The sequence below is a fragment of the Antennarius striatus genome, chromosome 16 (genome assembly GCF_040054535.1).
Source record: "Antennarius striatus isolate MH-2024 chromosome 16, ASM4005453v1, whole genome shotgun sequence".
NCBI classification, from domain to species: Eukaryota; Metazoa; Chordata; class Actinopteri; order Lophiiformes; family Antennariidae; genus Antennarius; species Antennarius striatus.
Genome location: NC_090791.1, coordinates 8401342 through 8415030, shown reverse-complemented (window position 1 = coordinate 8415030; position 13689 = coordinate 8401342). Strand labels below are relative to the sequence as shown.

Sequence of the window (13689 nt, the reverse complement as noted above, 5' to 3'; positions counted from 1 at the left end):
TACACATTATATCCCGTGTATAGTAAACTTTAAACTCAAATCACTGGATAGCTGTCAAGATTTTTGTGTTTTTTTGACGTAACTGAGCGATGATTTCGTATTCAACTACTATTGTCTGAAGATTCATTGACGTTGTCGGCGAGAGAAAAGAGTTGACTGACAGCGGAAGCAATTGAAAAACACTGATGCGTTACTTATTACAACTGAATTATCGTCGTTATCCTTAAAATATCCCATTTCCAGCCATGGAGTTATCTGAAATATTATATAACAAAGCGGAGTACATTGAGACGGTAATGTATTGAATTTAAACCACTGTTAGCTCATTAGCAAGCTGCATGCTATTGGGCGAACGGATAGTAGGGCGTAGGGATGACGATTAAGATGTTAAAATGATTTGTGCCCAGTTTGGATACACAGTGAAGACAATAATACAAGCAGTAATTATTGTATTTGTATTGGACGCAGGCCTCTGGCAACAAAGTGAGCAGACAATCCGTGCTCTGTGGGAGTCAAAACATCGTCCTCAATGGGAAAGTAAGGAACAAAACAAAACAAATCGTCGCCCGGCAGTGAATTATACAGCTTTCTATCATTATGGTGGCATTGATGAAGTAGACTGTGATGTAGTTTACTGTGTGTGTGTGTGTGTGTGTGTGTGTGTGTGTGTGTGTGTGTGTGTGTGTGTGTGTGTGTGTGTGTGTTCTACTTCAGACTATTGTTATGAATGACTGCATCATCAGAGGTGACCTGGCTAATGTCCGGGTGGGCAGACATTGTGTGGTGAAGAGCCGGAGCGTCATTCGACCACCTTTCAAAAAGTTCAGCAAGGGGTAAGGCATATTTATTCTTTTCTAATATTTTATCTTTTATACTGTATGGATAATTTTGACAATCGTCTGTCAAAATGTCCCAGAGACATTGTGATGAAGAGGTTGTCCAAACAACAACTCCACTCCCTAAATTCATACTTATAACGTATGATAAATAACAGATCTGCTTTGAGTCAATAAATAAAAGGTGTAACTATGAATTTATTCAGTCTCATTAATGACTAGAAATGACAAAGCCTGCTACATCTGTTTTGTCTCTCTACATCGCTCCTTACAGGGTGGCATTCTTTCCGCTGCATATTGGAGACCATGTCTTTATTGAGGAAGACTGTGTTGTCAATGCAGCACAGATTGGTTCCTATGTCCACATTGGCAAGAACTGTGTTATTGTGAGTAGATCTTTGCCCGTGTACAATGAAGCTGATCAATTAAAAAAAGAAATGAGACAGAAATCTGTCCCGGTCAGAGTATAGAAGAGGAACTGTCTCCTTTTGCCTGCAGGGAAACAGTCACATGGGAGTAATGTGCAGATGAACTGAGCAGCAGAGGCAGATGTGTGAAGGAATGTTAAATGAGACAATTTTAATAAGAATTAACAATGTGCAGCATTCGTTCATTTTACTGTTTGCCAAAGAAACAGGTCACATTCATTTTACAAACAGATGCACAAGGCTAATATATAAGGAATTGGAATGAACATTTTAAAAGAAAATCAAGAATATAGACACACATGCACACACTCTTGTGCTTTACCCCATTTTATCCCTCCAGCATGTCCAATTATGCTGGATACAAATGTAAGTAGTCAAGACTCGAACTGTTCTTTAGAAGGAAAGGACACTTATGTCTCTTTGTCTACCACCTTTTGATAGTATTTATGTAATAGGCCATATTATTTGAATCATGAGCTCAACCTCATTTTGTTTTTTGTGTGTAGGGGCGTCGCTGTGTGCTAAAAGACTGCTGTAAGATCCTCGACAACACCGTGCTCCCTCCAGAGACTGTGGTTCCTCCTTTTACCGTCTTTTCTGGATGCCCAGGTTGGCAAACTGTTCAGACACATGATCCTCTTGCAGTCCACGCTGTTGGTCTGTCATGTCTTTGCCCATGTTTGTCTCTCCTTCTCTCTCAGGTCTGTTTTCAGGAGAGCTCCCAGAGTGCACACAGGACATTATGATCGACGTAACCAAGAGCTACTACCAGAAGTTCCTGCCTCTAAGTCAGATCTGAATCCTGCCCTCAAAACTTAAGTTGGACCCCTGAGATGTCACTGTCTGTCCTTCACGTCACAGAGATCTTGGGTTTTCCTGACCAAGAGCATAAACATATAAACAGTAACACAGCTACAAAAGTCAGTTTTGTACATTTGCATCTCCAGAATGCAATGACAGCGTTTTGAAAACGGACACTGAATCTACAGACACTTTGTTTCAGATAGTTTTGGGGTTTTTTGGTCTTGTTTTTGTTAAGTACCTGAGTAGTTCAGTCATTGTGGAGAAACTGAAGGACCTCTGCGTGACTGTAGGTGAAATTGTGGGTTCACTACACGAAAATAACCACACCACGGACCAAAACATAGTCACAGCAGTAGTGCTGAAACATGTTCCCTGTGCATTTGGATCATTTCCATATAATAAAAGACAAGTACACTCATCGGCTATTTAATGAAAGTATTCGCCTTTTTCTCATGTCTACTGGCTTAAGTCGTTTAGCATGGGACGTATGTGATAGTGTGGATTTTTATTTCACGTTTAAATGAGCATCTCCACTGTCAATTTGAATATTTTGATTATTTTGTCATTTTGGAAAGGCAAATTAAATGAAACGCTATAGTAGTGCATCAATTAAAGTCTGCCTTACATTAGCTTGGATCTGTCTTCTGTATTTATTTACTTCTAAAAAGGCAAGGTAAATTCTGCGATTTTCCAGCATTGGTTCTCTGGAGGATATCCACCGTGCAGACTTTTCACGTAGCTGATTCCAGCGTTGTCCTCTACCGCCACCTAGTTGCCGGAAGAAGAACTTCTCTACGGAATGACTAGGAGCGTTCATCAGCAGATCAGACTAAATCTTAAATCAAGAATCTTTCGAAGATCTCAGTAGATTCCAATCTTGTTCCAGAAACTGTTTGCAGTCTTTAAATGCATAACTGCGGTTTTTGCACACACCCCCCCCCCCAAATTTAAAAAAAAAAAAGCATCTGTATGTTGAAAGGTAAGTAATGTGCAAGTCTGAAATTTGAAGAACCATTCGCACTTGTTTGCTTCTTGCGTTTGCACTCTCTTGTGTCAAACACGGTTAACATAATATTCAAAACCTATAACCAATAAAAATGAAACACTACAAAAGGGCAAATATCTTCTTTTATTTAGGTTCTATATTTAATTTTTCCATACTTGCTTACTGCTATACTTGCATGTCATAAGTCTACAAAAACCAATAAAAATACACCTATGTCTACATGGAGACCTTTCAGTGCAGGTTCAAAAAACTAAACACGTAGAAAATAATATTTTGCTTTATTTTGACAGGAAGTTTGCTGCTCTATTGTTAGCTGTTCACTCAGCAAAAAAGGCAAATGACTCAAATGCTTCACATAACCAGATGACATTTCTGTGTATGACATGTTGAATAACTTATGAGTGCATCTGTTCAGACGAAACTCCAGAATAAAAAAAAAAAATCAATTTTTAAAAAATGTTTAATGAAACAGTCCATCAAATTGCAACTGAATGGATTTTATTTCTTTTACAATGTAAACCACATATATCATACCAACAATTAAATGTTAAGTGTATAGTTTAGCCATTAATTACTTCTTAAATAAGTGTCAAGAAACAGCTGATAATAGTGTTGGCTCCAGAGACACGTGGCATGAGTTGGCCTTTTGGAACAATGCAGAAGAAGGCTAGTGACTTCCCCAGGGGAAGAAAATAAAGTGCCTCAATGTTGTAACCAGGCTTATCAATGTGGGAATGCTGGGTAAATGCTGCAGGTTGAAAAGTTGGATTGGGTAACCCTTTAAAGGATAATTAATAGTCACCAGCCACCGTGCAGCTTCCCTTTACATTGACCATACAGAAGTAATTCTGGGTTCACCATCTATTAATAAATGTTGATACCATGTAATGGCTAGATAATATCAGCATTTGGATTTAGGCTCCCCATAAACTTAGCTTTCCGGATAGTAATCCTTCCTGGACTGGTAGCATGGTATCTCTGACTGAATGTCTCCACTGAAGATCGATAAAGAAATTCCTACGTTCATTGGTTTATAGTCAAACTGGCATGTTGTGATGCAACATACGCACGTGAGCATTTCTTCATTTGTAACCAAGCATGTATTTTGGTTTCAGCCATGAATGCCACCAATGCCAATGTGGAGTTCTAAACAAAACAGAAGCCAAAGTGTCTGGAGGGAGGAAAAAAACAAAAAACAACCAAAATATGAAGACTGCCTGAACAGGCTGGCAGGCCAGGTTTTGGGATGCACTCCATTTCTAATCCTCAGTTGGCCCAACTGCTGTTTTCCACTGCAAGTTCTCTGTAAGGCCCCAGAGTTCAAGAGTGATTGACTCAAAATTGCTTTAAAGGCAAGTTCCTATTCAAAAAAACAGGGATCCTTCCTATGTCACAAACCTGTGATAGCTGAAACTACCAGGGAGACAATTTTTGCAACACATATATGTTTAAACCAAGATAGACATGATTGACCAGTAATAACGAGACTCTTATAGGCAAATCAACTCTCCCAATGAGATTTACATAGTCAGTCTGACTCAGTGGTTAAGACGTCTGAAAACTCTTGAATGCAGCAGTCATCATTCACTTGGCCAGAAACAAATCTTAAAGTCTGCTCCTTTTCTTTAGGGATATAAAACCTTGAAAGCAAAAATTAAATTTGTGACCAAAATGTAACAGAAGTTAAAAACCGGCATGCTTAATACAACAAAAGAAGCCCCATTTTTAAAGGACAAAGGGGAGCAAGCAGCTCAAAAAATAACTTTAGAGAAGGAAACACTGACATCCCACAAGTCAGGTCCAGCTGGGGCTTACGACCAACCCACTCCTATGAAACTTCATGTGAACTATGACAGGGGATCATTAGAAGCGTTTGGAATTGGTTTAAATGACTAGATCACACTGTAAACAATCGTTCACTAGCCCCTAAATCATGCCAAAATCCAGTGGGGTACCAGTAATTTTTATTTTGAAAACTATGGAATACACCAACATTTCTGACTGGTCATACCAGTGTCTCCTACTCGACTCCCTTACAGAAGCATGGAAGGCAACGACCATTTCAAGAATGAAACGAGCCAGGAGTTGCATCATCCTGTACCCAGTAAAATTAATCCCATCCACATCTTATTAATGCAAACAACCTTTTATCAAAAAGCAGACAGTCCCAACACCTGGTCTGACCCTCTAGCCAGATTGTCCAGAGTCTTGTGTGCACTGGCGTTTTAAAGCACCAACTTTTGTGCAGACCGACCAGATGCTGTCCCATTTCCGGTTGGACAAGGCTACAACTGGGATACCATGGAAGAGCTGATTTGTTTGCATGAGTTAGAGGTGAAAGTTAAGTGCAAAAAATCCTTATTGCAACTCATCAGAATAATCACAAGATCACATAAAACAGCAGCTGCATTTGTAATAAGACTAGGGTAAAGTGGGGAGGGGGGGGGGGTGCTGCAGTCGGAGAACAGCTCTCTGAGAAGCTGTTAACAAAAAAGTTTCCTTTTCATTATCCTTGACAAAAGGAAAAAAAAAAAAAGCAAAGTTAACTTGGCTATCACTGCTGTCAACAGTGGCAACAAACCTAAAATATTTTAACACTGGTGCTGATGAACTAAAAACAAAAGGGCAACTGGCTGAACTAAAACTATGTGTCCAAACATGGCCTGTGTTTATTGGTTGTTACATGCCCTCAAACTAGTGGCCGGAGAAACATAACCGGCCTCAAGCTGTGGACGAAGGTGTGATCTAGCTCCCCTGCTGACGGTCGACTTCAATGGAGAGCTGCAGTGATGAAGTAACACAAGAGGTGGCGGTTGTTTCAGTCTGTCAGTGTTGGATCCTACATTTGGCGAGCAACTCGATTCACTGAGTGAGAAGATTTGATCATGGCCCTCACTTCCTTATTAAGGTGGTGGGTGAGGATGAGTGAGGCTAAGGGGGAGAAGGGCACAAATCTGTCAAGGATCGAGTGGCTTTAACTTGTTAAGCAGCACAGTGCATTTTCACCACTTTGAGGTCTGTCTAGGATGAGTTGGTGGCTTCCTTCATTGTCTCCTTTCCAGAGCACCAATGTCCAAAAAACTTCAAGACATCACCCCCAACTCCTGGTTGCCCGCTCAGACATGCACCAAGTGTTCTGATTGCAGATGGGTTACTTGCAATAAAGTACAGAAAGGAGACAAGGAACAGAATTCATTCAACATTTGAATAAACTGAATTGAGACCTTCAGTCCCCTTTTCATTTTCAGCCTTGGTTCTTTTCCACAGCCAGACATTCAAAAGTCTGTCTGTCAGTCAATCTGTCCCACATAAGCTCCTCTATCCCCCCTCTTCTAGCTCAGACGGAGTCCTTCCCACCCCCCACCCCCCCACACACATAGGCAGGAAACTGATCACATCAAATCATCCTGTTGCGTTTGTGTGTAGGGGAGTCTGTGATGACATCACTACACTGAGTGGAGTTTCGTTTCCTGGTTCCTACCCCTCCGGCTGAGGGAGAACCTGTGGAGTCCAGATGCAGTGCCATCTCCTCTGAGATGAAAGTGTTCAGGTCAACATCTTGAAGTCCGTTACGCCTGCTGCGGCATACCGGACCTGAGCTAGAAGAGCCACCACCACCTGCACCTGCCCCGTTACTGCTGCTCCCACTAACGTGTGTGGGAGACCCTGGAGCACCAGATCGAACACTGATACTGGCCATGGCCCCGCTCAGACCTGTGAAGGGAAAAGACAGGATAGAGAGATGGGAATGAAAAAGAAGGCATCACTGATAGAGAAAGGTCAAAAATGAGCCAACTCCATGAAAAATATGTCACTCATTAAGTGGCTGCAATGCAACACAAGCAAGTCTAGGAACAACTACAACCGAGCTGTGTCTATTACATACCGACTTGGTGAATGGAAAGCCACAAGGTATTATTTTAAAGAAAACACAACAATGCTGTCTGTGTGCAACCCACTACTCATCATCTCAGTGTGGACTCAATGTCAAATGTCTGCACACAGACACGAGCAGAGGCATGAAAGAGCATCTTCCCAGAGCGGATGTTGGATAACACGCTTTGCCTGATCAATGCTTTACCATGTCAACAAGCATTCTCTAGTGATGGGGCAGCACACAGCATAGAAACATAAAAACATATTTACACCATAGAGTAAATTTCCAACTGTGAATCCAGACGATCCAAGTCCAATATTCTTCAGAATAGTTCAGTATTGTCAAGATATTTAACACATATTCACATGTCATCATTTCACTTAAAGTCACATAGTTTATACAGTATTGTCTATCCAGAGTAGATGCAAATAATACTGGACACTATTTTTCTTTTCAAAAAAATAAAAAAGAATAAGGATGCCATTAGGATGTTACCAAAAAGTACCAAAAAACAATAAAAGAACACAGTAGAAGTCAAAGGGGGAGATTTGTTCATCATATTTGACTCTCTTGAAATATAACATTCCCTACGATTGAATAAAAAAAACTGTTTCTGTATCAACCCAACTAGAAGCTGGCAATGCACAAAAACTTTACGTCTGTCCGCCACAAATATGGGACTCTTAAATTCACTGGAAAACCTTTAAAAGCACATATCACGTTACTGTAGAATAAATAAGAATAGAAACATATATTTAATTCCGTACATATAGTTAAAATATCTAACCTCAATTGTCACTTGAGATTCACTCTATTGCTTTGGAACCAGATTAACTTATGCACGGTTAACTTTTACTCCTTATAATTTAAACCTTGATGACTAGAAAAAATACTTCAAGGGACTCTCGACTGGTTCTTTAAGCACATCCATCAACAACAACAGCCAGAGTTAGCTGTTGAGGTGGATAATCCATTCTACGGTCCTGTACCACGTAGCATGTAGCTTACCTTCAGAGTGAAGGAAGTGGAGGGAATTATTGTTGGACAGAGGCACAGTTGTCATCAGAGATTGTCACCACTGCCACTACCTTCACTAGCCTTCGCTTTACCATCCATGATAAAAAAAAGTACAGTATCCAAAGAGACAACAAACAACAACAAGAGGACGTGTTGAGTGTTGGAGATGTGCGTACGCTGATCGGTGGGGAGTTGTGGCAGAAAGGGGAACTACAGTGCAATAGTCGGATATGGCGGCCAGCATTTGTTAGCATCTGAATGTTTGTAAGTCAAATGTACTACCTGTACTTGACAAAAATCTCAAAATGTGTCCTTTACATAAATCAAACTGTCCTAATCTCAACACATGTGCAAGTTGACATGCATGTGGTTAAACAATAAAGATATCCGATAGCTGAGAGAGGAGACAGATTGAAAGCTCCTGACACAGACTGAATTTGTGTCTGTAACCTAAACCACCAAATACCAAAAGCCATCCACCTTAACCTCTGCTGCACCCTAAAATGGCCCCTTTGAAATTAATAAATCTTCTAACTAAGCCCTGAACATTCAATTGTGCCGACTGAGACAGAAAAATAAATATACAAGGTGGAACCAACGTTAGTTTTTGCATTTAGAGAGAATTGTTTAAAATTACAACTTGCTTTTTTTGTTTCACTGACAGGTTTGTTGTCAGACACAGCGCCCCACTGTGAGAGAGCGCCTCACACAGCAAGGCACTCTCACCATTGACCAACACATTCACAACATGCCCTTATCTCTGTGCCATATGTAGAGATGGCTAAAGGACACATGTTTTCTCTATATGCAAACATACAATCACTATAGATTAGTGTCAACACTGAAATGCAACTGTTCAAATTCAATTTAACAAAATGATAAATTATCCAGTTGATATTAACTTTTTTAAATATTAAATACCTTTTAAACTTTAAATAGATTACACTGATGGAATCAGTAGTTCCCATCCACATTCCAAAGAATTGTCATGTGTGAGAATAAAGACACAAATACATATTGACTGCTAGTCTTCAATCCAACCAGGTAACCGCTTCTTGGGTTGTTTAAGCTCAGCCAGAATTGTAGTTAAATATCCTCACCATGAAGTGCTATAGCCTCCCTGAAAGGCTGGAGGTCCGTTTCCACCGACGAACCAGTCTCAGTTGGGGAATTCGCCCGGCTTGGGGCCACCATGGCTAGTCGGGTGCTGGCCCTGCTACTCCTGTGTGGTGGGGCTTTGCCACATAGAAAGCTTATAAGGTCTTCTCTACGGATTGTTCTTCGGCGCTTTTTGACCCAGGCCAACATATCCTGCAATTCAATGGAACAGAATCAGTTCTCATTAACAAGAACTCAGATTGTTTCTTCCATTACTCGAAATTAATCTCATGAGGTCTGCAAGCATCTGGTTTCATTAAAAAAATATAAAGCAAGGAGGCGTTATACCACAATGCAGGAACATGTGAGGACCAGTAAAAGAGAGACAAGACCCACCTTGTTACGGCGCTGGTGCCCTATCTGAATGCCCCGGTCGAAGCTTCTCTGGTGGGCCTCCACACTCTCTGTGATGGCACACATCATGAATATAACAATCATCATTTATTATAATGTAGAATATTTCAAACAAATGAGAATAACAGTGACTAAGGATACCAGCCACTCACCACTTCTTCTATTTAACCCATTGTTTCAGAGGCTGACTGCACACTTAAGAGAGTGCATGGTTTGCAACTAGCCAAACAAACTACCTCTGTTTCTCTGGTGAATTCTTGGCATTGTTAAAAAGTTTTAAAATGCAGTCTTTTTTCTGACAATGGAAAGGTCTTAACATACATACAAAAACCTGCTACCCTTGTAAAAGACTGATCAATATGGAGCTGATAAGAGTGATCATCACCATCTTGTTAGCACCTGCTGGATTACCCCGTCAATAAAAACATGTCTATGTCCATACGTAGAACAATTCCCAAAGTCAATCAAGATTGATAGAGTAATGACAAAAACGGCATGTGTAGTAGTTGATAAAAGAATAAATTGCACTCAAATACCCAGGGATAGAGGATGGAAGGTCCAAATAACATACCTTTGTAGAGGTTGGTAACTGCTGTAGCAGAGTTCTGAAATGGCACCCACAGGGACAAACCCTGCTGATGACATACTCTGTCTGTGGGTGGAAAGAATGAAGTGTGTTTTTTTTTCTTTTTATTAATTTATACAGGACATTCATCTGCAATCTAAAAGAAAAACATTCTTGAGTAACGCGACCAAAGCACAACAGTACATCTGAGCGGCACAACAGCTTGGTGATAACAGGGGTTGATCATTGTCATTCGCCATTTTGTCTCATATACAACTGCACGAAGAGGGTTTGGCGTAAAAATAACTATCAAGTAGCACTAGACGGCCAGCTTTGCAGCAGCCTTGGAAGTCAAAAAGCACCGACACAACAACTTAACTGCCCTCTCAGCAGGAAAGTTGTAAAGACATGTCCAACATTCATTCCAAACACGGACAGACGTAACTAGTCGAGTCCCATCTATCCATGTAAATTTACTGTGCATGCAGGCACAATCATAGCCGATTGTCGATAAACCAAATACTTATGAGGACCAATACTAACCTCGCCATTTTGCGACTATAACGCCGGTTAAACATATTGTTTGCGTCGAGGAAAATACCGGCTTTTGTGCTGTCAACTTTCTGTCCTCACACGACGTTTCAGCAGCTAGCCGTGTCCGGAAAAACATATGGTTCCACTGACAGTTTACAGTAGACTGTCATCTGGGAATGTCGCGTAGCTACGATTGTTGTTTCCATCGCCATTTTGTAACTAGCCTGGCTAACGTTATGTTAGCTATACGCTGGAATCTTAACTTGGGGTCAATATTCTACTTTATTGACAAAGGAATTCATGTTAACTTAAGTTGTTTAATATGCCTGTAAAACTATCTTCTGCTGTTTTAACAACCAAAGCAGCTACACAATACTCTAGTTTAAATTTAATTGTAGCCACTGGTTAATTCAAGCTAGCAAATTTTAACCTTGCAAAATCAGCTGTAAACCTTACCCAATTCTGACAAGCACCTTACAATTGCTATGAAACTAATGTTGGTTCAGTCAGTAGCCAAGACCAACATGCAATATGGATACTGATAATAAATCATAAGAAGAACGAGCAGAAGAAAGTGCTGTTGTGAACCTTTGTATAACTGTGCCACAGCAGTGGCAGAGTTCTGGAAGAGATGCCACAGTTTATCCTGGTCGTTGTCGGCCTCCTCCTCGCTCGGCTCCCTTTGCTCCGCTTCGGCCAAACACTGCCGCTCCCATTTTGAGAACCAGTGCTCGGGTCCATGTTCCTGTATCTCCGAGTCGCCGTCTTCCTTCTTCTCCTCCATTTAATAACCCAAGACTATAAATGTAACTTTTGACTTATTAAATATTAATTTATGTTAACAATATATGACGAATCTTGTGTCCAAATCCATAAACACCGATGATATGTTACTAGTTCGCACTACGATTTGGCGTGGCTTCCGACTGCCACCACCCGTGAAGATAATCCTAGCTAACTATTTTTCCCAGTTGTCGACGTTGAGATATATATGCATCGCAATCCACCATGATGTGCGCTTCGTCCCGCCTATTTCCCAGTATGTCACTACAATTGGTGTTCTGAACACTGCAGGGTGGGTTCGATAAATTTTCTCAGAACTTAATTGGCTGTTCGACACGTCCGTTAAGAAATTGGCACAAAAGAACCTCCGTGAAAATCTTGCTGCGTTCAATACACAGCAAAAATTGGGAAAATATAATGTCTGACCCTGACAAAATAATTGCAAAGAATTTTCTAATTGAGTTTTCTTTTGCTGGGAAGCTCCTTAGGACGTAATTTTGTATGAATGCAATTTAAATTAAACTTACTGAGGCTGAAAATACCATCCACGTTTTCACATGACAATTGCACTATCAAAAGCCGACTAAAATATTAAGTCAGTTTTATAACTGCTGATTAATTTTGGGTAAATATCTATCATCAAAAATTAAAACATAGCTTTTAATATATATAATTGGACCCTATCCTGACCCGAACCCTAACCTTGCATGAAGTACTGAAGTAATACTGAAGAATATTGCTAGACTGAAAAACGCCTTTTTAGTGAAAGAGACAATATTTTTCCTGAGTTCACAATCTGGAAAGACTAAGCTAAATGATATAAAGTCAAAAAGAATTATTATTATTATTATTATTATTATTATTATTATTATTATTATTATTATTGTGTCAGATTTGTAAGACCAAGTCAGGATGGACCACTTTTTTCATCTACTAGATGGTGCCGTTCACACAAAAGCTGAAGCCTTATCTTGTCGACCAAAGGATAGTCGTTCCTTTGATAAAGGGGTACTTCTAAAAAAACAAACCGTCTTTGTACAATTATTTGTATGCAGTTCAAAGAGCTATATAAACGCCCAACCATACAAAACGTTCTGAACTTTTATGATTCGTGCCATTTGTTGAGCGTGGAGGGTTTGTTTGATGTTTTGCGCTTTCAGGAATTTATCAAGACGGAGAATAATTTCGGCGTCTTTTCTTGAAATTATCCACTCATTCATTCATCTTCCGAACCGCTTTATCCGCTGTCGCGGGTCACGGGGAACCAGAGCCTATCCCAGCTGTCCTAGGGCGAGGCGGGGAAAACTCGGGGCGCGACCTACTTCAATTAAACATTACTTTGTACAGTAAAGGATGGTGAAAGAGGACATGAAGGTAGTTGGTGTGAGAGAAGAGGATGCAAAAGACTGAATGGAAAAGTCGAAAGGAGAAGAAGAGTTTGTACGGTAAAGGATATATCCTCTTTGAAACTCACCACACACTACAAACTGTACTGTAACTTAGTCTTTTCAGCAAACACCCTAAATTGAAGCTGTACAAAACTTTCATTGTATTTTGAGATAAGTGAGCAAACACATACAAGCAAAGTAGCCCATTTACTAACACAAATAAATATGTTGAAAAACCAAAACAAAAATAATATACGACAAAACAGTACATGATAAAAGTGAGCAACAATAATTAGAACCCATCCTTCAACATTTAGAAATGTTGTAGCATTTAGAAATGTTGTAGGATGATTTAATCTTCAGTTCTAAATTTTAATGTTTAAAAATCTAGTCCCAACCCCTGTTAATGGACACATTTTTGTTTGACTAGTATTTTTACTGTACGTACAGGAGAAAATATTTTGCATAATCACACCTGTTCAATAATACAAACCGATGAGTTCATGTTGGGAACATTTTTTCCCCCCCCGTCAATTAATATAAATTATTACTTTTATTTACTTCTACATATTCAAGTGTCTTTCTTTCCAGGTCAGCATTGGGACCCAAATGCAACGCGCGCAGTGTTTGTAATGTCAGTCGTCTGTAATGGACGCTCACTGTTAAGTTTACCGCTATCTTTTATCAGAGGCACGGACCAGGTTGTATATAATTTAACGTGCCCGTGAACCTCGCTGGGGATGGGCCAGTGTTTGGATCTCCATGCGGATGTGACATTTCAGAGGAGAGCGCGACCGCCATTTTGAGATTTACCTCAGACTCAACACATCACAAACCACGGGAGGAGCGGGTTGGGGAGCTACGCCGCTCTGGCTAATGTTGTATGACCAGGCACATTCCACATAAGAAAGGAGGAGGTTAGCTGAAAATGCAGAGAGG

The 13689-nt window shown here is 40.2% G+C and overlaps 2 protein-coding genes across 2 annotated transcripts; one reads left to right on the top strand and one right to left on the bottom strand.

The window, feature by feature from the left end:
- Window positions 1–137: 137 nt before the first annotated feature.
- dctn5 (dynactin 5) lies at window positions 138–2974 on the top strand. The gene is made up of 6 exons (XM_068337077.1): window positions 138–293; window positions 469–537; window positions 715–833; window positions 1111–1222; window positions 1771–1873; window positions 1966–2974. The coding sequence occupies exons 1-6, from the start codon at window positions 246–248 to the stop codon at window positions 2061–2063; spliced, it is 549 nt and encodes a 182-aa protein (XP_068193178.1). The 5' UTR covers window positions 138–245; the 3' UTR covers window positions 2064–2974.
- Window positions 2975–3516: 542 nt separating this feature from the next.
- On the bottom strand, window positions 3517–11523 carry hapstr1a (HUWE1 associated protein modifying stress responses a). Its single transcript, XM_068337469.1, has 5 exons — window positions 11168–11523; window positions 10052–10132; window positions 9463–9530; window positions 9069–9279; window positions 3517–6788 (listed from the first exon to the last, which is right to left on the bottom strand). Exons 1-5 carry the CDS (start codon window positions 11361–11363, stop codon window positions 6472–6474), a joined length of 873 nt encoding a protein of 290 aa, XP_068193570.1. The 5' UTR covers window positions 11364–11523; the 3' UTR covers window positions 3517–6471.
- Between the last annotated feature and the right edge of the window lie 2166 nt (window positions 11524–13689).